At 44.8% G+C, this 26,670-nt stretch overlaps 1 protein-coding gene across 5 annotated transcripts in view; it reads left to right on the top strand.

Annotated features, from left to right (window-relative positions):
* Positions 1 to 9,982: 9,982 nt before the first annotated feature.
* The window catches only part of USP22 (ubiquitin specific peptidase 22), a 199,238-nt gene continuing 182,550 nt past the window's right edge, over positions 9,983 to 26,670 (top strand). For 3 of the 5 annotated variants that reach the window (XM_033963997.1, XM_033963996.1, XM_033963994.1), the window contains exon 1: positions 10,430 to 10,558. Coding sequence is in view for 2 of the 5 variants with exons in the window: in XM_033963993.1 (XP_033819884.1) it covers positions 10,439 to 10,558 (120 nt within the window). In the remaining 3 variants the exon portion in view is untranslated. Of the gene's footprint in view, positions 10,559 to 26,670 lie in introns of all 5 variants that reach the window. The other 2 variants (XM_033963993.1, XM_033963992.1) reach the window with 2 other exon arrangements.

Genomic DNA, 26,670 nt, shown 5'->3' with positions numbered 1-26,670 from the left:
ATCTCCCTACTTCTAGAAGACCCTGCAATAGGAATACTCCAATCGACATCTAGCAGGTTAAAATAACTTATTAGTAAATCTTCCCCTTTTTTAGATATATTCTGAATGTCTACTATTAAATCTCTGTCCACTTCTTCCATCTGTGAAGGAGGCCTATATATCACACCAATGGAAACATATTCACCATTCCCTCTTTCCAAATTGATCTGCAGTGCCTCTTCCTTGCCCTGCAGATCCTGCAATTGTGAGGCTTTAATATGATCTTTAACATATAACGCTACTCCCCTTCCTTTTCTTCCTACCCTGTCTTTCCTGAACTGATTATAGCCCGGTATAACTACATCTCCGTGAACCACGTCTCCGTGATTGCCACTATATCCAACTCCTCATCTTCCATCACAGCTTCTAGATCCAGAATCTTGTTTTCCATACTTTCAGCAATAGTATGTACTGTTTTCCAGACATTGCCCCCTTTTCCCATCCGTGTAGATATATTCTGTGATTTACTTACCTGAGAGCTTATACTCACCCAGGGGTTTTGATCACCCTGCCCCATCACTTCTAGTTTAAAGCCCTCTTCAGTAGATTAGACAGCCTGCCGGCAAAGACACTTCTTCCCTTCTTTGATAGATGTATACCATCCCTGCTCAGCAGCCCTTGGAATACCATCCCATGATCCAGGAAGCCAAAACACTCTTGACACCATCCACATAGCCACACATTCATCTCCAGGATGTGAGCTTCTCTGCCCTGGCCTGAACCCTCAACAGGGAGGATGGATGAGAATACCACCTGCGCACCTGACTGCTTCACCTTCTCTCCCAGAGCCAGGCTCTGCTACTCCTTCCTCCCCCCCTTCCCCATTTTTTTCTGTAGGTAAGCATCTATTTTTCTGTAGAACTCTTGGCAGCAAGCTCTTCATAGGTAGGACTAGAACGTACAACTTAAGTTACAAGTTAAAAATCTTTAAGATCAAAGATTGCCTGGCAAAGTGCTTCCAGGGTTATATTAACAGGAGTGGCACTAATCTCATGACTAGAAGTCCCTTCTGTCACAAAACAGTCAGCCTTTGAAACTGCTCATCTGGAGGTGAAAAGCCCGAGGTGGGGGAGGGGGAGAGTCTATTGACGCCAGATTCTGAAGCCATTCAATTCTCATGATAGCCTAATAGACCCAGCTGTCAAAGGCAAAGAAAATGCTACTATCTCCATCTGCTGCTTCTGCAGGAGCCTAGCAGGAGGCTCCATCACATTGCATGAAGCACTGCCAGGTTACCCCATTGCCATTGACATGCAAAGCTGACCATTGGGCTTTGATAGCCTCATTGGTGGGGAAAAGGCGACAAATCTCTTTTGTGTTTGAACACAATGCTCCTGCACCTTGATAAGCAGTAATTAAAAGCAAAAGAGAGGGAGTATTTGAGCCAGACTTCAGGAGAAAATGCTGCTACCTGCCATCAGTCCCCCTGTTCTTTCTGCCATGGTTTTCTCCATTTCTGTCCAGCACATCTGTAATGGCTTCAGACCTCTGGCCTCATGATCGCTGCCATAATGCAAGGAGAGGAGTGTGGCTACAAATTGTAGAAATTCAATATTTTACTGTATCCTTACAACAACTTCTTCACTTCTTAGGTTTACAAAGGATTAACCAAGAGCCTCATACCTGGAAAGTCATTAAAAGTTGTAACTACTCAAATGGAGACCAAGGCAGACAGATGTCCAGATGAAATCTGCTTGGGTGTTAGACAAAATATGGGACCTCAGTTTTGGTCTACCCAAGATAATAGAGACTTAAAAAGGAAGACAAAAAAAATCTGACTCGGATTGCAGGATATTTTATGAATGGTATTTGGAATATGTGTATGTGTGGAATCTGATGGCAGGAAGGACTAGGTGGGTACATTGGTCTATATCTGGTATCATCTGCCCTGTTATGTTGTGGTAGTCTCAAAAAGCACAGTTACTTACCGTAACAGTTGTTATCCAGGGACAGCAGGCAGATATTCTCACATATGGCTGACGTCACCGACGGAGCCCCGCAGCGGACAGCCTCGAAAGCAGACTTGCTTGAAGATCTTTCTAAGAGCTTCCAAGTGCTGCACCGCACATGCGCGAGTGCCTTCCCACCCGAGTTAGGGTGAGCGTCTCCTGTGAGGATCCTCAGTTCAGATACATAAGAAGTTGCCTCCGCTGAGGCAGACCAGAGGTCCATCTTGCCCAGCGGTCCGCTCCTGCGGTGGCCCATCAGGCCTAACTGCATGAACAGTGTCCCTGTCTAATTTTGTAACTGCCTCTAAACCTCTAAACCTAGCTAAGAAGCCAACCAGGGGAGGTGGGTGGGTTGTGAGAATATCTGCCTGCTGTCCCCGGATAACAACTGTTACGGTAAGTAACTGTGCTTTATCCCAGGACAAGCAGGCAGCATATTCTCACACATGGGTGACCTCCAAGCTAAGCAAAATGGGATGGAGGGAAAGTTGGCAATTTAAGAAAAAAGATTTTGCAAAGCAGATTGGCCAAAATGGCCATCCCTCCTGGATAAAGTATCCAGACAGTAATGAGAGGTGAAAGTATGAACCGAGGACCAAGTGGCAGCCTTGCAGATTTCCTCAATAGGAATTGATCTGAGGAAAGCTACAGATGCCGCCATAGCTCGAACTTTGTGGCCCGTCACTTGACCCTGCAGAGGGAGACCAGCCTGAGCATAGCAGAAAGAGATGCAAGCAGCCATCCAGTTGGAGATGGTACGCTTCGAGATAGGACGTCCCAACTTATTCGGATCAAAGGAGATGAAAAGTTGAGGAGATGTTCTGTGAGGTTGAGTGCGTTGGAGGTAGAAAGCCAAGGCACGTTTGCAGTCCATAGTATGAAGTGCCGCTTCTCCAGGATGAGAATGAGGCTTTGGAAAAAATACTGGCAGAACAATAGATTGACTGATGTGAAATTCTGAAACAACTTTAGGTAAGAATTTAGGATGAGTATGGAGGACCACCTTGTCATGGTGAAAAACTGTGAAAGGTGGGTCCGCAACCAAAGCTTGTAACTCACTGACTCTTCGAGCAGATGTGAGGGCAATCAGGAATACAGCTTTCCAAGTGAGATACTTGAGGTGAGATACTTGAGATTCAAAATGAGGCTTCATCAGTTGAGCCAAAACAACATTAAGATCCCAAACCACTGGAGGCGGTTTAAGTGGTGGATGAAGATTAAAAAGTCCTTTCATAAAACGGGAAACCACGGGATGTGCAGAGAGAGGTTTCCCATCAAGAGGCTGATGAAAAGCAGCAATAGAACTGAGATGGACTTGAATAGATGTAGATTGAAGTCCAGATTGTGACAAGTGAAGCAAATAGTCCAGAACAGATGGCAAGGAGGAAGTCATTGGCTGCAGCTGACGTGTGGAACACCAAATAGAAAATCTAGTCCATTTCTGGCCGTAACACTGTCAAGTGGACGGCTTCCTGGAAGCAAGTAAAATATCTTGAATAGACTGAGAAAATTGAGAAGAGTCTGTTATGCAGAAAGGTACCAAGCTGTCATGTGTAGAGACTGCAGATTGGGATGAAGCAAGGACCCTTGACTCTGAGTGAGCAGAGAAGGAAAAACTGGCAGAAGTAGAGGCTCCCTGGTGCTGAGTTGAAGTAGAAGGGAGTACCACGGTTGTCTGGGCCACCGAGGAGCTACCAGAATCATAGTGGCGCATTCCGTCTTGAGTTTGACAAGAGTCCTGAGAATCAGTGGAAATGGAGGGAAGGCATAAAGAAACTGATTCCTCCAGTCCAGGAGAAAAGCATCTGCTTCGAGACGTTGAGGAGAGTAGATGCGGGAACAAAAGTGAGGCAGTTTGAAGTTGAGGGGAGACGCAAAAAGGTCTATCTGAGGGGTCCCCCAGCGAGCAAACACCTGACGAAGAGTGGGGGAATTGAGTGTCCATTCGTGAGGTTGCAGAAGACGACTCAATTTGTCCGCCAGACAGTTGTGTTGACCCTGAATGTAGACAGCTCTGAGAAAGATGTTGTGATGAATTGCCTAATGCCACAACCTCAGAGCCTCCTGACAAAGGGAGTGAGAACCCGTCCCTCCCTGTTTGTTGACATAATACATAGCCACCTGGTTGTCCGTCCGGACAAGAACCACTGTGTCGTGAAGAAGGTGTTGAAAAGCTTTGAGAGCATTGAAAATCGCTCTGAGTTCCAACAGATTGATGTGACACCGACGGTCTGTTGCAGTCCACAGCCCTTAAGTACGGAGACCATCTATATTGGCTCCCCATGCATAAGTGAACGAATCGGTTGCGAGAACTTTCTGATGAGGAAGATTGTGGAACAGCAAACCTCTGGAAAGATTGGAAGAGAGCATCCACCAGCAGAGAGATTTCTTCAACAAAGGAGTTACTATAATTTGTTGAGAAGAGGGGTCCGTGGCTTGATGCCTTTGAGATGCCAGGGTCCACTGAGGAATATGGAGGTGAAGTCTGGCAAAAGGAGTCACATGAACCGTAGAAGCCATGTGACCGAGAAGAATCATCATTTGCCTTGCCGAAATGGATGGAAGATGAGACACCTGCTGACAAAGCTGAATGAGGGTATCTTGATATGACAGTGGAAGATACGCTCTCAGGTTGACAGTATCCAGAGTTGCGCCAATGAATTGGAGAGAGTGTGATGCGGTTAACTGAGACTTGGGAAAGTTGATTTGGAACCCCAGACTTTGAAGGAATATAATAGTCTGTTGGGTCGCTGCAATAACCTCTGGAAGAGATGGGGCCTTGATCAGCCAGTCATCTAGGTATGGAAATACTTGAAGACCTTGTGTGCAAAGAGCTGCAGCTACCACCACCAGACATTTTGTAAATACTCTGGGGGAGAAGGCTAAGCTGAAAGGAAGGACTCTGTATTGGAGATGAAGATCCCCCACCTTGAATCTGAGGTACTTGCGAAAGGCTGGATGATTAGGGATATGAGGATAAGCTTCTTCGAGGTCCAGCGAGCACATCCAATCTCCCTGAGCCATTAGGGAGTACAAGGTCGGCAAGGAGAGCATGCGAAACTTCTCCTTGACTAAAAACTTGTTGAGAGCTCTGAGATCCAGAATGGGTCGCAAATCCCCCGTCTTCTTGGGAACTAGAAAGTAATGGGAATAGAACCCCAAGTTCCGTTGAGACAGAGGAATCTCCTCGACAGCTCGAAGGCGAAGGAGAGCCCGAGCTTCGTGAAGAAGGGGAAGTTGCGACTGATTGGAAGGACACTCTCTTGGAGGGTGATCTGGAGGTACCTGAAGCAAGCGAAGAGAGTATCCCTCTCGCAGGATGGTAAGAACCCAGAGATTTGAGGTGATGAGCTCCCACTGGTGATAAAAAGTGGACAGGCGACCTCTTGAAATAGGGAGATTGGAATGCTCAAGCTGAGAACGTCAAAAAGACTGAGCTGGCTTGGTGGTAGCAGCAGTTTGTGACTTCTGTTGATGTTGCTGCTGCTGAGGACGGCAAGGTGGAGGCCTGGAAAAAGCAGGAGTCGTTTTCTGAGGGTAATGCCGTTGAGCTTGTTTAAATGCCCTAGTTGGTGGAGTCTTGGGCTTAGGTCTAATGAGAGAAGCAAAAGAGCGCTCATGCTCTGAGAGTCGTTTAGTGGCTGCTTCAATAAAATCATCAAATAACTCGTTTCCTTGACATGGTAAGTTTGCCAAACGATCTTGAAGGTTGGGATCCATGACAACAATGCGTAACCAGGCCAACCTACGCATGGCTACAGCAAAAGCTGAGACTCGAGATGATAGTTCAAAAGCATCATAAGAGGCTTGCAGCATAAAAAGTCTCAATTGAGAAAGAGTCTTGAGGATTTGCTTAAACTCCGATAGGCGAGTCTTGGAAACATCCGGATAAAAGGATGGCAGCAGTTTCAAGAAATGGTTGAAATAAGTGGTGAAAATGTAATTATAATTAAGAACTCGATTGGCCATCATAGAGTTTTGGTATAAACGACGACCAAACTTGTCCATTGTACGACCCTCTCTACCTGGAGGGACAGCAGCATATATTTTGGAGGGATGGGCTTTCTTTAAAGAAGACTCCACCACCAAGGATTGGTGAGAAAGTTGGGATTTTTCAAAACCCTTACAGGGAACAGTGCGGTAATGTGATTCCAACTTCGATGGAATAGCAGTGATGGAATAAGGAGTTTCCTTATTTCGAATAAAAGTTTGTTTGAGCACTGGAGTCATAGGTAATCTCAAAGACTCTTTAGGTGGGTGAGAAAGTTCCATATCTGCCAAATATTCTGGAGTATATTTGGAGTCTGAATGAAGATCAAGTTTGAGAGCTTGTCCCATATCAAACACAAACTTGGCAAAAGAAGTGGACTTGGCATCTGGAGAAGGACTTTGAGAATGTGGAGCCACAGAGTACGAAGGGGAAGCCTCCCTAGAGTATTGAGATAATGGCTCAGACTCTAGACGTACAGTAAGGGAAGAAGCAGCGCTGTCCTCGTGAGGTGGAGTCAAAGAATGTCTAAGCTTGAGACTCCGCAGTGGTGATGTTCCTGGAGTGCGAGGCACAGAATGTGTTGAAGGAGGAGGAGAAGTGTCTCGAAGAACTGACTTCGAAAGAGGAGTCCTCAATCTGGATGGACTTTGAGTCGAGACAGGTTGTCGACGAGACTCATGCTTCGAGGTGGAAGAGCGAGGAATGGAAGCCTCGGTATCCCTAGAAGAGTATGCAGAAGACTCTCGGCGAAGCTTAGAAGCAAGGTGTTGTGAATGCCTCGAGCGATGTTTCGAGCGAGGTAACACTGGAGGCTCAGGTGAGGAATCACTGGAAGACAGCTTCGATGTACGAGACCTGCCTCGAGACACAAACATTGGAGGATCCAGTTGAGGCTCAGGCTGGTCCACCCAAGGAAGAGTTGAGGCCGGAACTAGTTGAGCCACTATAGAAGATATTTGAGTGGACAAGATGGACTTTAACATATCCTCGAGCATCGGCACCGAGACAGACGAATCTTGTCTCGTAGGTGCAGCAATGCACTCCAAAGAGGGCGACCTCGAAGGTGAGTATTCCCTTGACTTGGAGGCACGCTTGGAAGGAGGACGCAAGGAGGTCTCTGGTGGCTTCTTAGATACGGCACCTGAAAGGGAAGAAGGAGACTTACCCACCAAGGACAGTTTCACCGAAGATACTGTCGAGACCTTCGAGCCCAAAGAGGACAAGGTCGAAGTCTTTGCAGGAACAGAAGGTAGAGTCGAGGTCGAGGCCTTCAAGACCGAGGCTCCAGCCGAAGCCAAGGTCGAGGTCTTCGAGACCGGGACTGCTATCGACGTCTGAGTTAAGGCCTTCGAGACCGGGGCTACCGTCGGGGTCGAGGCCTTGTCCGAAGGTTGCTCCATGTCGCCAAAAAGTTGGTGGAATTGAACACAGCAACGACGAAAAGCCCGAGACTGAAGAGTCCAACAACGGTGACAATCTTCAGGTGAATGACTCGGGCCCAAACAAGAGAGACAACGGGAGTGAGGGTCGGTGAGAGAAATCACACGACTACACTGACAGCAGCGTTTAAACCCGGTAAGAGGCCGGGACATAGAAAAAATAAAGTCCGTGTCGAACGATGCGAGCGGTTGGGCCTAGGCCCAAGGCCCACCGACCGGATGTAAGGGAGACGAAAAAAATGAAGTAAATAAATTATTATTATTTTTTTTAAAGAAACACGAGAGCAAGACACAGTGACCGAACTTCAAAAAATAAGAAACAGCCGCGGTGAAGAGAAGGCTAAGTGCTGCAGAGCTGAAAAGAACAGGTCTTCTCGGCTCCGCGGAAAACTTTGAACTGAGGATCCTCACAGTTCCCTAGTTCGGGCGGGAAGGCACACGCGCATGTGCGGTGCAGCACTCGGAAGCTCTTAGAAAGATCTTCAAGCAAGTCTGCTTTCGAGGCTGTCCGCTGCAGAGCTCCGTCGGTGACGTCACTTATGTGTGAGAATATGCTGCCTGCTTGTCCTGGGATAATGATGTATACATTTTCACTTCAGTTTAAGAGACCCAGCTTATATAACACTTATATAACACTTTTGTATTCCAGAGATCTCCCAAATGTAGAAATTATTATCCCAGGACAAGCAGGCATGATATTCTCACATGTGGGTGACGTCATCTACGGAGCCCCGATGCGGAAGTATTTTCAAGCAAACTTGATTGAAGATTTAAGTTTGCTCTGCTGCTTACAGAACCTGAAGAGGGAAGAGGGGACTTACCCGGAGCCGAGGCTTTCTGTTGTCCTGAGGACTTCGGAGTCGAGTCTCGAGGCGATGCCGAGGTATTCGGGGCCGAGGTCAAGGCCGGGGCCGACCTCGAGGCCGAGGTAGAGGGTTGGTCTGGGGCGAAAAGATCCGCCATGCGGGCTTTCCTTCGACGGAGGGCCCGGTTCTGGAAAGTAGCGCACTGGGGGCAGGAGTCGGTTGGATGAGCGGCCCCCAGGCAGAGGATGCACCGGCGATGCGGGTCTGTGATGGAAAGAAGCCGCTTGCACCGGGTACACTTTTTAAAGCCGGTCAAAGGCCGGGACATAGAATCGAAAGTGGCCGCGGCTCGAGTAGCCACGCGGTCACGGGGACCCGGAAGCCTCCGGGTCGGTCAAAAACGAAGCAGGAATCAAATTGAAAAAGAAAAATTTAGCGCACAGCGACTTAATCGAGGAAAAACAAGAAAAATCGCGGTGCTAGAAGGCAGTTGGGGCAGAGCCTGAAAAAAACACGACTTCTAGGCTCAGCGGAAAATTTTGAACTGGAGACCACGAGAGGATGCGCCCCCTAGTGGAGCAGGAAGGCACGCATGCGTGGAGCAGCAGAGCAAACTTAAATCTTCAATCAATTTTGCTTGAAAATGCTTCCGCATCGGGGCTCCGTAGATGACATCACCCACATGTGAGAATATATGCCTGCTGTCCCTGGATAACACCTGTTACGGTAAGTAACTGTGCTTTCTCTGTAGAAGCTAGTAAAAATTATCACCTACTCATCACTTTTTCTTGAGGCCTTTAACACCTATTTTACTAGTCTAGGAACTTTAGTCAGATTAATTAAGTCTTTGGGGGGTGAGGGGCAAGATTTGCAGAAATATTCACAACCTGACTAATTGATCTGTTTAGGAACAATCTCAAACTTGGAACTTGGCTCTTTCTGGAGTCTTGGAATCAGCTGCTCCTCTCTGGTGCTGTACTGTTACTAATAAAAATCATTATTTGTGGTTTCATCCTGGACTTCTTCAAATGGATAAATATATAAAGCTCATATCTGTAGAGCAAACAAATCTGGTTCCACCATCTGGCATAGGTAACTTGTGAGATCTTTCCAAAATTTATTCAATAAAGGACTTACAAGCAGGGTAGCCTGGCCCCTAACACAGGTGAAAAGTGATCACATTAGATGGGAGGTAAGGGAAAGTAGGCCTGGGCAGGGCACTATTGTTCCAACGGTTGGTCTTTTTGACCAGTCCTGAATTTCTGCCCATCTCATCCTGCTGCATTATGGGATCTGCAGCCCTGATTTCAATGTATATTGTCATGGACTACAAATACTGATTTGGGATGTAATATTAAAAGCAGGACCAGTCAAAAAGTCTCCTTGGTCACTCTAAGTCAGTCCATCCTTGGAAAGGTGGAGCAATGAAATAGCATCTCCTCTATTGGGCAGAGCAGTTTAAGTGCAAACCCTTTTGGCCCAGAACCCTTCCCCCGCAGGAAATCACTGGGGGGTAAACGTGAGAAGCTGCACCGGATATGACAGCACGCGCGCCAACAACCCAGCCTGCTGAGGGGCGGGCGGACAGGATGAGCGACAGCAGCGCCCGGCCAATCGCTTCCTGCCTTCCTCCAAGCGCGGGGCGAGGGGGGCGCGGCGCTCGAATGACGTCGCCGGGGCAAGGCCTCGCGCGGCCCTGACGTCACGGACGCCCAGCGCCTACCGCCCGGCCGTCGCCAGGGGGCGGGCCCGGCGCAGGCCCCGCCCCCTCGCCTGGCGTCGCTGGCGGGCTAGGTTGATTTCGCCGAAAGAGCAGCGAGAAGAGAAGTGGCGGTGGGGGGAGGGCGAGCCGGGTAAAAGTGAGGGAGAGATTTAAAGAGACAGCGACGCCGGGACCCCTCCTCCTCCTCTCCCCCCTCCCCCCATGAACCGAGCCAGAAAGTGAGGGAGGCCGAGCCCCCCCCACCCCACCCCCGTCTCCCCGTCGGCGCTTTTGTCTGGAGCGCGAGGAGAGCCGGGGGCCGGCGCCTCTCCATGTCCGCCCGGTGAGGGGCCTCGGGGCGGCCGCCGCCGACGGAGGAAGGAGGAGTTGGAGGAGGAGGAGGAGGGGCGGCGCCGGCGGCTCCCTGGGGGCGAAGGAGCGGCGGCGGCGGCGGCGACGGTCTTCCCCCTCCCCCTCCCCTCCCCCCTCAGGTGAATTGATGTGTTTTTGTCATGAGTCCGACCGGCTGCTCCCATGTGAACAGCTTTAAGGTGGAGAACTGGAAACAGAACCTGCGCGTCATCTACCAGTGCTTCGTCTGGAGCGGGACCCCCGAGACCAGGAAACGCAAGGTGGGCAGCGCGCGGCGAGGGCGGCGACGTCACCCCTCCCCCCCCCCTCAGCAGGAGGTGGCTGGGGGGGGGGGGGGGGCGGCGCGTTACAGCGAGGTCTCCAAAGCGCCGGAAAGATGCTTCAGATCCGAGGCTGGCCCGGCTCTGAGGCATCTGCAGGGAGAGAAGAAGCGCAGATGATCCCCAGCCTGTCATCTCCTGGGCAACGGTTCCAAATGTAGCCCTGGACGAGCCACTAGACCCTTAGGCGGGGCCTCGGACAAAAAAAAGAGTTCATGGTCTTAGGAAAGAAATGACCATTTTGCAGGAGGGAAAACGCTTTATAAGCCTTTCCTTTTGGCCAAGTCTTAATAATGATACAGTATTCCCCCCAAATTTGCAGGGGTTCCCTTCCAGGAAATCATGTGAATTTTGAAATCTTTATACTTTATACATCTTTCCTTTTGGCCAAGTCTTAATAATGATACAGTATTCCCCCTCAAATTTGCAGGGGTTCTGTTCTAGGAAACCATGTGAATTTCAAACTCTTTATACATCTTTCCTTTAGGCCAAGTCTTAATAATGATACAGTATTCCCCCTCAAATTTGCAGGGGTTCTGTTCTAGGAAACCATGTGAATTTCAAACTCTTTATACATCTTTCCTTTAGGCCAAGTCTTAATAATGGTACAGTATTCCCCCCAAATTTGCAGGGGTTCTGTTCTAGGAAACCATGTGAATTTCAAACTCTTTATACATCTTTCGTTTTGGCCAAGTCTTAATAATGGTACAGTATTCCCCCCAAATTTGCAGGGGTTCTGTTCTAGGAAACCATGTGAATTTCAAACTCTTTATACATCTTTCCTTTAGGCCAAGTCTTAATAATGGTACAGTATTCCCCCCAAATTTGCAGGGGTTCTGTTCTAGGAAACCATGTGAATTTCAAACTCTTTATACATCTTTCCTTTTGGCCAAGTCTTAATAATGATACAGTATTCCCCCCAAATTTGCATGGGTTCCGTTCCAGGAAACCATGTGAATTTCGAACTCTTTATACATCTTTCCTTTTGGCCAAGTCTTAATAATGATACAGTATTCCCTCCAAATTTGCAGGGGTTTTGTTCCAGGAAACCTTGTGAATTTTGAACTCTTTGTACTTTATAAATCTTTCCTTTTGGTCAAGTCTTAATAATGATACAGTATTCCCCCCAAATTTGCAGGGGTTCCGTTCCAGGAAACCATGTGAATTTCGAACTCAGTACTTCATACGTCTTTCCTTTTGGCCAAGTCTTAATAATGATACAGTATTCCCCCGAAATTTGCAGGTGTTCCGTTCCAGGAAACCATGTGAATTTCAAACTCTTTTATACATCTTTCCTTTTGGCCAAGTCTTAATAAAGATACAGTATTCCCCCAAAATTTGCAGGGGTTCCGTTCCAGGAAACCATGTGAATTTCAAACTCTTTATACTTTATACATCTTTCCTTTTGGCCAAGTCTTAATAAAGATACAGTATTCCTCCAAAATTTGCAGGGGTTCCGTTCTAGGAAACCATGTGAATTTCGAACTCTTTATATATCTTTCCTTTTGGCCAAGTCTTAATAATGATACAGTATTCCCTTGAAATTTGCAGGGGTTCCGTTCCAGGAAACCATGTGAATTTCAAACTCTTAATACTTCTTTCCTTTTGGCCAAGTCTTAATAATGATACAGTATTCCCCCCAAATTTGCAGGGGTTCTGTTCCAGGAAACCTTGTGAATTTTGAACTCTTTATACTTTATAAATCTTTCCTTTTGGCCAAGTCTTAATAATGATACAGTATTCCCCCGAAATTTGCAGGGGTTCCGTTCCAGGAAACCATGTGAATTTCGTACTCTTTATACTTCTTTCCTTTTGGCCAAGTCTTAATAATGATACAGTATTCCCCCTAAATTTGCATGGGTTCCGTTCCAGGAAACCATGTGAATTTCGAACTCTTTATACATGTTTCCTTTTGGCCAAGTCTTAATAATGATACAGTATTCCCCCAAAATTTGCAGGGGTTCCGTTCTAGGAAACCATGTGAATTTTGAACTCTATACTTTATACGTCTTTCCTTTTGGCCAAGTCTTAATAATGAAAAACCATATTTGCAGCTGGAGTGCCAGCAGGTGAAGAAAATCAGACGCGGTCTGCTTCGACCGCCTCTTCCTGTAGTAAAGTCTAGCTACACCAATCAGGAGCTTCGTTGACACAGCTCCTGTTTGGTGTAGCCCGACTTTACTTCAGGAAGAGGCGGTCGGAGCATACCGCGATGAGCAAGTCCGCGATTCGCGGACCGTGAGTGAGTGAGCGAGGGAGCATTGTATTGCAGATTTTTAGCTAAAGAGACAAATGTTCAAGAAACTGTTTTATTTTACTTTTGTAATTATAAGCAGATTGTACAAATTTGGGTGTTGCAACTTGGTAGAGTTATACATGCTTGGCACCATTTTTTTTTTTTTGCAGAAGGCAATCTGATGTAAGAGAAGTGTTTTTGCGGGTGGAGTGGGATGCCTCAACGAGTCACATTTCATGATTCACGTCTAAGAAATGTATCTATATATGCCGATAAGCAAATAATCAGTGATCAGAATTTGATGCTGCCTACTGCAATTGTAAGACATGTAGCAACATTTCTGACACGGGAAACCGTTTAAATGTTAAGTAGTTCTTTTACAAGCTAGAGGACTAGTAGCATAATTCTAAAGAGAGGCTGTTATAAAAATTGACAGCATAAAAATAAGAAGGCAGTGTTTAGAATATCTGATTATTCTTTATAATCCAACTCCATTCTGAATTTCTCCTGATATTCATATAGGCCGGAAGTTTTCTAACCTGTTTCTTACCCAATGCTTTAGGTGTCAAAAATTGTTAGAAAAAGTAAATTGTATTGAGTTAATTAAAGAAGTATAAGTGTTGGCATATGCTAAAATAATTCTATACATTTGGACAAGGAAATATCAAGCATTTAGCTTTTGGGATCCACTGTGTGCTCTCATGGGTCTTATTTGATCTATGGTAAGCTTTGGCCATCTGCCCTCCCCCCCCTCCTCGTCATTAATGTCCCTTTGTGTCTGTCCCATGCAGGCATGCATGCTTTAATTCTGCCACTATTTTCCTTAGGGGGATAAAGATCCTTGGTGGTTTACTATTTCACTGATGTATTTGCAAAACTGTTTTGGTGAATCGTAGAATTTTGCAAGTCAGTCTTTTACTCCAGGAGAAATTTAACTGGGTAAACAAATCTTTTAACTGCCATGTTCTGAGGAAGATGTTATGAAGAGTTGTAGCTCTGAAAGCGTATGCTATCAGAACATCAAAACACAATTGGTCAGCTTTGTGGAGGAGAGAGAGTAGTGGTTCTGATAATGCACTTTAGACTCCAGGGAAAAGTGCTGATCCATGAACTTACAGCAGTGGGCGTACTTTAGTAAGGAAGAACATTTTTTTCCCCTCTGGCTGCAGATTTTTTTGTTTCTTTTGACCATCTACTACTAGTGATACTAATCATTCCTATAGCACTACTACATCAAAACACAGAAGAGAGAGTTCCTGCTCAAAAGAGGTTACAATCTGGACAAGAAGGTATCTATACACAGTACTCGGGTGGGAGAATTACAGAGGAAATGATAAAACAGATATTGATGCTTAGAAGGTGGGTTGAAGTTTGGAATTGAAAGCAGCTTCAAAGAAGAGGATTTTGAGTCTGGATTTAAGTACTGCCAAAGATGGAGCCTGACGTATCGAGTCAGGCAGTTTGTTCCAGGCATATGGTGCAGCAAAGTAGAAGGGATGGAGTCTAGAGTGGGCTGGAGAAGAGAAGGGTAAAGATAAGAGTGGATGAGCGGAGTGCTGGGGGGAGGGATGAGGAGAAGATTGGAATGATGAGTTGTAAATAGTTTAAAATAAATAAAATAGCTAAAACCTCCCAGCGTTTATTTTATTGCTGTTTCTGAAAAATATTTTTGCTTATATGAAATTAACAAAATAATAAACATTTTTATATTTTGATCTAATCCTTCACTTTAGATACCTGTGATGGAAATATGCTACTAGTAGCTTTTTTTTTTTTTTTCTTCTTCTTCTTCTTCACTTCATTGGATGTAATTTTTTTTACCTTTCCCAGAAGTGCAGCCTAAGGGAGCTTCTTTGACCTGGTAATTTCGTCTTTGGACCTCGAGGCCGACATGTTATAGTTGAATTTGACTATTGCTTTCTAAATTACAAATGCCCCAGAATTTTTGATTGTTTTAAAACATCTTCCAGGCCTTCTCTGCTTGTTTTAATCATTTTTATTCTCTGTTTGGATGAGGAATTTATATTCATCCCTTGTATTCTCCTAGATCTTCCTTTATCTTTTGAACCTGGATGTAAACAGCAAATACACAGTAATAGCTTTGGAAGCCATCTTTCTTTATGCGGCAGTATGGAAAACTTCATTGGTAAACTAGGAAAACATGACCTAGAGGTCAAAATGGGAGATCAGATGTTAGCCAAAGGAGTACACAGTTATCAAAATGATTATCGAGAGGCACTACACAAAACATTATTTTATGTTTGCTCTTTGAGATCCTCAGAAAGGAAACTTCTGACAGCTGAATGAAATAAGGAGTTGTAACGGTTTACAAAGTAACATAGTAAATGACGGAAGATAAAGAGACAAATGGTCCATCCAATCTGCCCAACTGTACGTTCTCTATAAATTAATGATTTAATTTAAATTGTCCTTTTTCTTAGATTTTTCTGGGCCAGAAAACCAGAGCTCTGCCTGGCACTGTGCTTAGGTTCTATCTACTGAAGTCTCCGTCACATCTCACTCCAGCCCATCTAAACCATCCCAGCTGTTGAAGTCTTCCCCTGCACATCCTTAACTGAATCGCCATATACGGGACACAGACTGTGTAAGTCTGTCCAGTACTGGCCTTAGTTCTTCAATATACTGTATACCAGGGGTCTCAAAGTCCCTCCTTGAGGGCCGCAATCCAGTCGGAGTTTCAGGCTTTTTCTAATGAATATGCATGAGATCTATGTGCACGCACTGCTTTCAATGCATATTCATTGGGGAAATCCTGAAAACCCGACTGGATTGCGGCCCTCAAGGAGGGACTTTGAGATCCCCGCTGTATACCCATTATTAGAGATCCTCTGTGCTCATACCATGCTTTTTTGAACTCTGTCACTGTTTTCTTCTCCACCATCTCCCTCGGTATTGCATTCCAGGCATCAGCCACCCTCTCCATAAAGAAGAATTTCCTAACATTACTCTTGAGTCTACAACCCCTCAAACTCAAATTATGCCCTCTGGTTTTACCATTTTTCTTTCTCTGCAAAAGATTTTGTTCTATGTTAATACCGTTCAAGTATTTGAACATTTGTATCATATCTCCCCTGTCCATCCTTTCCTCTAGGGCAGGGGTGTCCAACCTTTTGGCTTTCCTGGGCTGCATTGGCCGAAAAAATGTTTCTGGGGCCGCAGAAATGCGCAAACGCTGCAGCAAGACAGAGGAGGGAGCCGGCAAGACGGTAAACACCCGGGGGCAGCGGAGGAGAACACTGCATCGCCCTCGACAGGGGCCGCACAAAATACTTCACGGGGCCGCAGGTTGGACACCCCTGCTCTAGGGTATGCATTCAGGGCTTTGAGTTTCTCCTCAAACGTCTTTTGGTGCAAACCACCTACCATTTTTGTCACCTTTCGACCACTTCAATTTGTTTTATGTCCTTTGCCAGATAGGGTCTCCAAAATTAAACACTGTACTCTTAAGTGGAGCCTCACCAATGACCTGTACAGGGGTAACAACACCTTTCTTCTACTGGTAATGCCTCTATATCACCCCAAGGTCCCTCTCCCCATCTGTGCATATCAGCCTCTCACCTCCCAGCACATACGGCTTCTTCTGATTTCTAATCTGCATTTCTTTGCGTTAAATTTTAGTTGCCAGATATTAGACCATTCCTCTAACTTTTGCAGATCCTTTTTCATGTTTTCCACTTCCTCCTTGGTATCTACTCTGTTACAAATCTTGGTATCATCCGCAAAAAGGCAAACCTTTCTTTTTAACCCTTCAGCAATGTTGCTCACAAACATATTAAACAGCACCAATCCTTGAGGGACTCTACTACTCACCTTTCCTTCATCTGAGCGAATTCTATTAACCACCACCCTCTGATGTCTGTCTGTCAACTAGTTTCTGATCCAGTTCACTCACTTCAGCCCATCAAGTTTGTTCAAGAGCTTCCTATGAGGAACCATGTTAAAGGCTTTGCTGAAATCTAAGTAAATTACATCTAGCATTCTCTAGTCACCCAGTCAAAACATTCAATCAGATTCGTTTGGCCCAATTTACTTTTTGTAAAACCATGTTGCCTCAGATCCTGTAACTCATTAGATTCCAGGGATTTCACTGTCCTTTCTTTCAGCAATTCTTCCACTAACCGAAGTGAGACTTACCAGCCTGTAGTTTCCTGCTTCATCTCTGTGATCACTTTGTTGAAGAAGGACCACATCTGCTCTTCTCCAGTGCCCAGGAACTACTCCTGTCTCCAAAGATTTGTTGAACAAATCTTTAATAAGACCCACCAGAACCTCTCTAAACTCCTTCAATATCCTGGGATGGATCCCGTCCAGTCCCATTGCTTTGTGCACCTTCAGCATTTCAAGTTGTTCATAAACACTTTCTTCTGTGAATGGTGCGGTATCTACTCCATTCTTGTGTGTAACTTTGCCAGGCAATCTCAATCCTTCTCCAGGATTTTCTTTTGTGAACTCGGAAGTATTTGTTTAGCATGTTTGCTTTTTCCAAGTCACTCTCCACATAATGGTTTATAATATCTTTTAGTCTCGCAATTCCATTTTTCGTCTTTCTTTTTTCACTAATATATCAGAAAAAAATGTTGTCTTCATTTTTTATATTTCTAGCTATTTGCTCTTCTGCTTGCGCCAGACGTATCTCTCTCTCTTGGCTTCTTTCAGACTATACTGATAGAGCACTAAGACAGTAACACATATCATAGCCTGTACCATCTTCATGTTACTTCAGTTCTTTGCTCAATTTTAGGCATGCCATTTTAAAAACTGTTGGACAAGTCATCTCCTTGTCCTACTTTGCTTCCCAAGACTTGGAGGCAAATACAGTTTTCCATTTTCATTTACAAAATAGGGTCTGGGGCTTGATTATACTTCTTGTCTGTGGTTACAATCAAAGTTGTTTATATATTATATATAGGTGCTTATTTTGTGTTTGGGGCAATAGAGGGTTAAGTGACTTGCCCAGAGTCTCAAGGAGCTGCAGTGGGAATTGAACCTACTGTAATTCCTCAGGTTCTCATGCCAGGCGTAAGTATATGCAGTGGTTGAAAAGACCCTTCTTGAATTGCTCAAACAAATCATGGTCAATTCAATTTTAGCCCTAGAGCTGGTGTTTGGACTTTTATGATGCTTTCAAATAGTCAGGTCCATGGTGCATTTTATGAAGTTATCAAATTGGGTACATGTGGGGCAGTTTGATCAAGAAGTCTGCATTCAATTTGTGAAATCAGTTTTGTTCAGTCTTGAGCAATACTGCATATTGAGCCTGCTTCACAAAGAGATTTTTCCTCAAATCACTATAACCATCCCCTGTAATGTCTAAGTTGCCTAATGGTTGTCTTGTTAAATGATCTAGTACCATTCTTTAATGTAGTTGGAAGTAGATGGGGCTTTGGCCCTCTGCCTAATCCAGGTTTACAGTGCCATTGTCTTAATTAGGATTCCACTGACTTTTATTTTGCTAGTGGAAATGGCTTTTGAAGGAATAGAAGTCTCAAAAACACTTTAACATGGTTGGCTTAGATACAGCACTGCATACCATATTATTGATCTGGTGACTGGACTGCAGAAAATGAGTAGGGAAAGGTTACATAAGCTGAGGCAGGTTGCAAAAGGAACAAATATGCAATGTTCAGTTGGGCATTTTATCCAGTTTACAGACCTGGATGCTTGTGTAAAAGCTGAAATTCTGTAAGCAGCACAGCAGTACTGGTGGGGGAGCAGTTTTAATAGTAACTTGTTATTGAATATTCCAAAAGCAAAGTTCAGTGATGGACTCATTAATACAGCAAAATAATGTTGCCAACATTGTATGTGAACAATTGGGTAGATTGGTATTTTAGTATAGATTACATTTTTGTAGTTGTTTCATAGTGGTAGCTGGGTGAGCTTAGCCGTTTGCACGGTTTATTTTGTTGTCTGTTAGCAGGCTGGATACAGTTCAGACTTTGGGAAGCACCAATTAGTTCTGCGTCATCTCCATTATGGCAATTTGTATATGGGGGTCTCGCATAGAAATAATATTTAATAATTTTATGGTGCTGTTGTATGTTTACAGCACTGTGCAGTGGCAATAACTCTTTAGGTACAATATGCCTCTATCCCAGAGAGCTCACAAACGTAAGAGGGAACCTGAGGCAATGAGAGAGAAAGTGATCTGCTCAAGATCCACAGGACTGTCGGTGGCAGAAGATGGAGATACATCTCTGAATTCCTGAGTTCTCTGTCTACCAAACCACTTCTCTAAATGCTACTTCAGTTTGTGAGGTTTATAATGTATTTTGGGGTGTAACGGTGCACCATTAGCTGAATCCTGGGTTTTAATCATGGTCTAAGCAGGAGCTAGTCCGGCATAAATAAATGGCAAAGTGCAAAATTGCCACATGGTTAAACTGGAACATATGTAGCCATGCATCACTTATATATACACAAAGGGATCGATATTCAACTGGCAGTGGTGACTGGATATTCAGTGCCAGGCCATGTCTGGGCACTGGCACTGAATATCGAGGTTTATGTGGCCAGCTATCTCTAATATGGTTAAGTACAGATTCCGCCCCTGGACCACCCACTGGAGAACCCGCTGCAGTACAAAGAGTTTTTTTCACTCTAGCTAAGTACCATTTTAGCATTTATAAATCATTGGAGAATAGTATTGAGCAATTGGAGCCACTTATTTCAATTTTGTCAGACTGAGTATGGTGCAATGATAGACTTTCAAAACCGCATTTAGGGGTTTGTCCCTGTTTGTGGGGTTTTTGGTTTTTTTAATTTTTTTTTTTATGTTGAATCATTTTTATTAAATAACACAAGAATAACAATGTTCACAACAAATACGCTTTTCAAGACATACCATAAATCCAATCCCCACCCACCAAACCCCCCACCCTCCCACCCACCCCCCCACCCCGGCAGCAGTGTTTGTTTGTTTTTTTACCATCTTCAGGTTCTGAGCACCATCTGTACACGAAGTATGCTAATAATAACGGGTGCCCTACTTATAGCTTGTTACCACCCACAAAATATTCGTCTTTTTGAGTATAGTGGTTTGTGGTGATATTCAGCAGTAATAATCAGTTAAGTGCCACTGAATATCATTAGATAGCCCTGAGCAAGTGAGTGGAGGAGTGGCCTAGTGGTTAGGGCTGCAGCCTCAGCACCCTGTTCAAGCCCAGCGCTTCTCCATTGCCCCAGGTACGTTAGTCAGATTGTGAGCCCACCGGGACAGATAGGGAGAAATACTTGAGTACCTGAATGTAAACCACTTAGGCTATAAGCAGTGTATAAATACTAAAACTGAATAAACTCGCCAGGAACCATTTCTGGCTAGTTAAATCACTTTGAATATAAGAACATGAGATGGTCTATCAATCCCAGCATCCTGTTTGCAACAGGGGCCAATCCAGGTCACAAGTACCTGGCAAGTCTGTCTTAATAATGGCTTATGGGCTTTTGTTTTAGGAAATTATCCAAACCTTTTTTAAACCCTGCTAAGCTAGCTGCTTTCACCACATTCTCTGGAAAGAATAAGCAATTCACATCTACCTGTTCCACTCAGTATTGTATAGACCTCTATCGTATCCATTTCTTCTCCAGGTTGAAGAGCCTTAGCTGTTTTAGTCTTTCCTCACAGAGAAGCCATCCCATCTTTTTATCATTTTTGTCACCCTTCTCTGTACCTTTTCTAATTCTGCTATATCTTTTTTCAGATGCGGTGACCAGAATTGCACACAGTATTCAAGGTACAGCCTCACTATGGCGTGATACAAAGGCATAACATTCTCATTCCTTTCCTGATAGTTACTAACATTCTATTTGCTTTCTTAGCTACTGAGCTGAGAGCTTCAAATTATCCTCAACGATGACACCTAGATCCTTTTCCTGAGTAGTGATTCCTAACATGGAACCCTGCATCATATAGCTATAGTTTGGGATCCTCTTTCCAATTGAGGCAGTGGAGGGTTAAGTGATATGCCTAAGATCACAAAGAGCAGCAGTGGAGTTTGACCTCTGGCTAGCCTATTTGTCAGCCCATTGGTCTATCCCAGCGTTTCTCAAACTGTGTGCCCCGAAGAGATTCCAGAATTTTTTACTTTATTTAAAAAAAATTCCCTTTATAAGTATACACTAGAATAGATGATGTCACGTATGCAAAAGTCTGTTAATGTTATGAGTGTCTGTGTGCGTAAAGATACAATTGCACAGACAAGCATCATTCTTTGACGCGATTGGTCCTTGAAAACTAATGGCAAGTAATTTTATTTTTTATGTAGTGGTTTTCTTAACTTGAGCAACAAAATAGTCAAGGCTTTGTTACCATTTGGATCTTTTTATCTTTTGCGAACTTGGATTTTCCGTTCTGACAGAAATTAAATTGAAAAAAAGAGAATGACTTGTTAGCTTGTCAACTATTGAGCCGCGTTTTGAGTTAATTTGTACTCAAAAATAAGAACATCCATCGCGTTGATTAGCAATTCTAGTCTTTCTCCTTTAGTTTCACCATTGTTACAATTACCCATACATAGCTTATGTTCAAACGATTTTATTGATGAAAACAGTAAAAGCAGAAAGATGATAACAAAGTCAAGTAAGGAACACTGGAACATCTTCCACAACAGAAAAACAGTCATCAACATTTTATAGGTACATAATACAAAGTCACCTACCTACCTAATCCACCTAAAGACCTAGGTCCAGAGCCACTAACAACACAAACCAGGGCCCTGGACTCGTATGAGCCCTGGAGCAGGCCATTCATCAGCCCTCCCCCCACTCGAACCAATAAACAGAAATCCTAGTATAAATATACAAAACCATACGCGCCTCCCCCACCCAAAAGCCTAAACCCAAAATCAACTACCAATAGAACCCAACTCCCCATAACTGACCCCCCCAGGTACTCTCCACCCCTCCCCCCTGGGACTCTCCACCCCGTCAATTGCAAACTGCCCAGATTAAGACAACCACCTTAATATAGCACTACGGCCCTTTGGGTGCAAGGACTGCAAATAGGGTTTACCCATACATATCTTAAAGAACTTTTTAAATAAATAATTCTCAAATTTAATTTTTTGTTAGTTTTGCAATTTTATAATTTCAATTATAATGTACCGCGAAAAAGCCAGACTGTCCAAAGAAGATATGCCAGCACTAGCCTGAGAAACACTAGCTTAAGCCATACAGAATATGTAGGTTTGATTCCTCAGGTTGCCCTTTCTCTGCTCTGACTGGTGATGCATTGGATGACGTACAGTGGCAACAGCTAGTGGCCAGGCTTGGAGCCCACGCAGGGATCCAGAAGGAGCTCTGGAATATGGTCACAAGTAAAATATCACTGCAATGACTGGACTAATTGAGTTGAGATGGGGATTTCAAATAGAACATAAATCCTCTGGTAGGGAAAGCTCCTAGCACCGTCACCCAGCAGAAACCAGTTCTGATTGTGGTGGAGGAGCTGCTGGGCTAAAGAACAGAGAAACAATGGAATCAGCAGTCTATGGTTCCCTGAATGACTTCCGTGCTTGCTCTAACAGCACAGGGCTGAAAGTGGTAGTCTTTCCTAGGTTTCATGATGAGACCCCCAAAACTTTGTATCCATCTCATTCTATAGGAAGATCAAATCTAGCTCTATTCGATTGATTTATTTGGTATGTTAGTAGTGGAGGATGTAGGAGAGTCCATGAGTATATGTTGTATTATTTATTTTGTATGTTTTGTAAACTGCCTAGACTTAAGACAGTATTTAAAATAAATATGAAATAGCACAAATCATATAAAATATTATCAAATCTAAAATGTATCAATTTACTGCATCTTTAGTTTTGTTCTAACTTAAGAGAAGGTTGCATGTGTAGTGTGGTTATGGCGTACTTAGAAACATGATTGCAGATAAAGGCCAAATGGCCCATCCAGTCTGTCCATCTGCAGTAACCATTATCTCTTCCTCACTCTAAGAGATCCGACGTGCCTATCCCATTCTTTCTTGAAATCAAACACAGTCTCTGTCTCTAACACCTCTACCGGGAGACTGTTCCACGCATCTACCACCCTTTCTGTGAAAAGGTATTTACCTTAGATTACTCCTGAGCCTATCACCTTTTAACTTCATCCTATGCCCTCTCATTCCAGAGCTTCCTTTCAATTGAAAGAGGCTTGACTTATGCACATTTACACCACGTAAGTATTTAAATGTCTCTATCATATCATCCCTCTCCTGCCTTTCCTCCAAAGTATACAGATTGAGATCTTTAAGTCTGTCCCCATACTCCTTATGATGAAGACCATGCACCATTTTAGTAGCCTTCCTCTGGACCAACTCCATTCTTTTTATATTTTTTTGAAGGTATGGTCTCCAGAATTGCACACAATATTTTAAATGAGGTTTCAGCATTAATCCCTCCTTTTTTCTACTGGCCATACCTCTTCCTATGCACCCTAGAATCCTTCTAGCTTTTGCTGTCAACTTTATAACCTGTTTGGCCACCTTAAGATCATCACATTGCTGTTTCTAAGGTGGGCTTCCACTCGGACATTAGAGACACTTTCCCCATTTGGGAGCACCAGATCCAGTATTGCTTTTTCCCTCATCTGTTCTGTCACCATTTGTCTGAGCAGAGCTCCAGTTGGCAGTGGAGGTGGAAACTCATTTTGTGTTGAGAGTAGATCACATTGCATCTGTGCTCAATTACAGAATGGCTGAAGTTTGATATTTAATTTGAAGAGAGATCTTACTGTATTGATGAGCCTTCCTATCTCTTGCTTTTGGGAAAGTCATTTTTATTCTTGATAAAGCAAAACAAGAAATTGACCCTGATGATTCCACAGATTAAAAAGTCCTACAACAACAGAAGACGCTGTGGAGAGTTGATGTTCCAAATATAGACTTTATTGTTAATTCAACTTGATAATCCACATAAAAACTTGTAGGACCCAATCCAGGTGTCAGGTCAAAAGCGCGCCGGGACAAAGGCGCGCGCAGACAACTGAGCGCAACGTGGAGGCGTGCGCCGAAGAAAATGACTGTTTTAAAGGGCTCCGACGGGGGTGGTGGGGGGAACCCCCCACTTTACTTTATACAGATCGCGCCGCATTGTGGGGGCGTTGTGGGGGGTTTGGGGGGTTGTAACCAGTGTTCCCGCTAAGGTGTGCTGGCCTGCGCGCGCGCACAAAATATTACATCGCAGCGCAAAGTTTCTCTTCACAGCGCACACACGCGTCGCAAAGGTAAGGGGAGGTAAGGTAAGGGGACGCATTGGGGGGATTGCACTTCCCCACAATTGCCATGCTTCGGTTCCTCTTCTTCCTTCCTTCCTCCCCCCCCCCCCCCCCGCGGGACCCTGCGGCACCATCAACTCTTACTCCCTCTAATGTCGGCCCTGCAGCTCCAGACTTCCTCGCACCTTCTCCCCTCCCCCTTTGGATCGCTATTATTTTAAATGTTATAGCCGCGGAGCTGTATCCATCAGTGGAGATGTCTAACCTCGGCCTGCCCCGGAACTCTTACTGCAACAGTGACTTCCTGTTCCTGCCTAGACGGGCGGCTGCTGCAGTAAGAGTTCCGGGGCAGGCCGAGGTTAGACATCTCCACTGATGGATACAGCTCCGCGGCTATAACATTTAAAATAATAGCGATCCAAAGGGGGAGGGGAGAAGGTGCGAGGAAGTCTGGAGCTGCAGGGCCGACATTAGAGGGAGTAAGAGTTGATGGTGCCGCAGGGTCCCGCGGGGGGGGGGGGAGGAAGGAAGGAAGAAGAGGAACCGAAGCATGGCAATTGTGGGGAAGTGCAGAGCTGCAGGGAAGAGTGTTGCGGTACCCAGCTGGAGGGAGAAGGAAGATGAGGGAGGGAATTAAAGGAGATGCCAGGGCTTGGAGCATAGGAGGAAGGTATGCCAGTCTAAGGGAAAAGGAAGGGGGAGATGTGAGAGCATGGAGGGGGAACGAAAGATGGAAGAAAAGGAAAGGAGAGAGATGCCAGAGAATCAGGGAAGGGGAGATACCAGACTATGAGGAGAGGTGTGGGAGAGGGAAGGCGAGGAGAGAGATGCCAGACCAATGGGGTGAAAGGAGAGATGGAAGGGGGAGGCATACAGTTTCTGGAAGGGGCATAGAAGGAGAGAAGATGCCATATAGGGGAAGAGAGACGGCAGACAGTGAATGGAAGGAAGAGAGTTACAAGAAGATGAGGAAAGGAGAAACCACAGAAGACAAAGGTAGAAAAAAATTTCTATTTATTTATTGCTTTAGGAGACATGTGTCACTGTTTCTGTGAAGCATTGTATGCAGAGTCCAGCTTCTTGCTGGTTCAATTTAACCTTTGTCTATGTATTTTTATTTTATCCCCCCTTTTACAAAACTGTGAAGCGTTTTTAGCACCAGCCTTGGTGGTAGCAGCTCTGATGCTCAGAATTTTATGAGCATCAGAGCTGTTACCTCCGTAGCTAAAATCCACACTACAGTTTTGTAAAAGAGGGAGGGGTTAGTTTGTGATTACATATTCCTTACTAGGCGAAGGTGTTTTCTGTGTTCTGTGTGTTCGAAAGACATGGTTTTCTGTTAGGATTGACGGTGTAGGATTGATCTGTGCTGGTCTGGCTTGTTTAGTTTTACAATGGGTGTATTGATGTACTGCTCACTGCAATATATAAGATGCTGCCTTTTCCTAGGTACTCATGTGTGACGTGTGGTTTGTTACTAAAAATCATGTTTTTCTTACAGATGGGGGGGGGTGCCAAAAAATGATGGGCCCCGGATGTTACATATGCTAGGTACGCCACTGTATGTAAAGATACCAGAAAGCTGGCGTAGCAAAAACTTCTAAGTTTTGAGTATTTAACCCTCCCACAATCTCATGGGCACTCGTTTCAAGTTTATTGAGATTTTGATTTAAACGCAATATCAAATATTTTCAATGCGTATAACAAAAATAAATTTGGGGAAATAAATAAAACCATTTGAACCAGTGTTCCCGCTAAGCTGCGCTGGCGCACAAAATATTACATCGCAGCGCACACGTTTCTCGTCACAGCGCACGATCGGAAGAGGCGTACGGCAGATGGCAGGGCGGCGAGAGGAGAATCGGGCGAGTTGGCTCATAACTTGCTGGCGCCCGATATTTTTGGCTCACGGTGAAAAAAGTTTGCTCACAACACCCGCCCGCTTAGAGGGAACACTGGTTGTAACCCCCCACATTTTACTGAAAACTTCACTTTTTCCCTAAAAAACAGGGAAACAGTTAAGTTTCCAGTATAATGAGGGCAGTTACAACCCCCCAAATCCCCCACAACGCTGCCGTGATCTGTATTAAGTAAAGTGGGGGAGGGTTCCCCAACAAAACCCCCCATCGGAGCCCCTAAAAACACTCTTTTCCTTCGGCGCGCGCTTCCGTCTTGCGCTCAGTTGTTGGCGCGCACCTTTGTCTTCGGCGGTTTTGTCTATGAACCCCCAATCCACGAGGGACTTTGGACCCAACACCGTCCTTGTTTCGACAAGAATGCCTTCTTCAGGGATCCCTGTTGGTCCTAAGTTAAGAACTCGTGGAATATCCAATCAGCTCTAATAAACAGCAGTAACTCTTCAGGATGTAAGAGAGAAGGCTTCAGATCTGTTGGGTTTAATGAAAAGGCATGGGGAGGATTGAGAGCAGCAATTCTAGACTATTGTGTAGGCACTAAGGCCTGGATTCTGCAAGTGGTGCCTAAATCGGCCAACGCCAGCCACATGTCAATCATGTTTAGACACTATTAACAGAATCGCAGCTACCAGTGCCGGTAATGTAGGCCAGGATTTTAAAGGCCTACATTACCA

The sequence above is a fragment of the Geotrypetes seraphini genome, chromosome 11 (genome assembly GCF_902459505.1).
Source record: "Geotrypetes seraphini chromosome 11, aGeoSer1.1, whole genome shotgun sequence".
NCBI lineage: Eukaryota > Metazoa > Chordata > Amphibia > Gymnophiona > Dermophiidae > Geotrypetes > Geotrypetes seraphini.
This window is presented reverse-complemented; position numbering and strand designations above follow the sequence as displayed.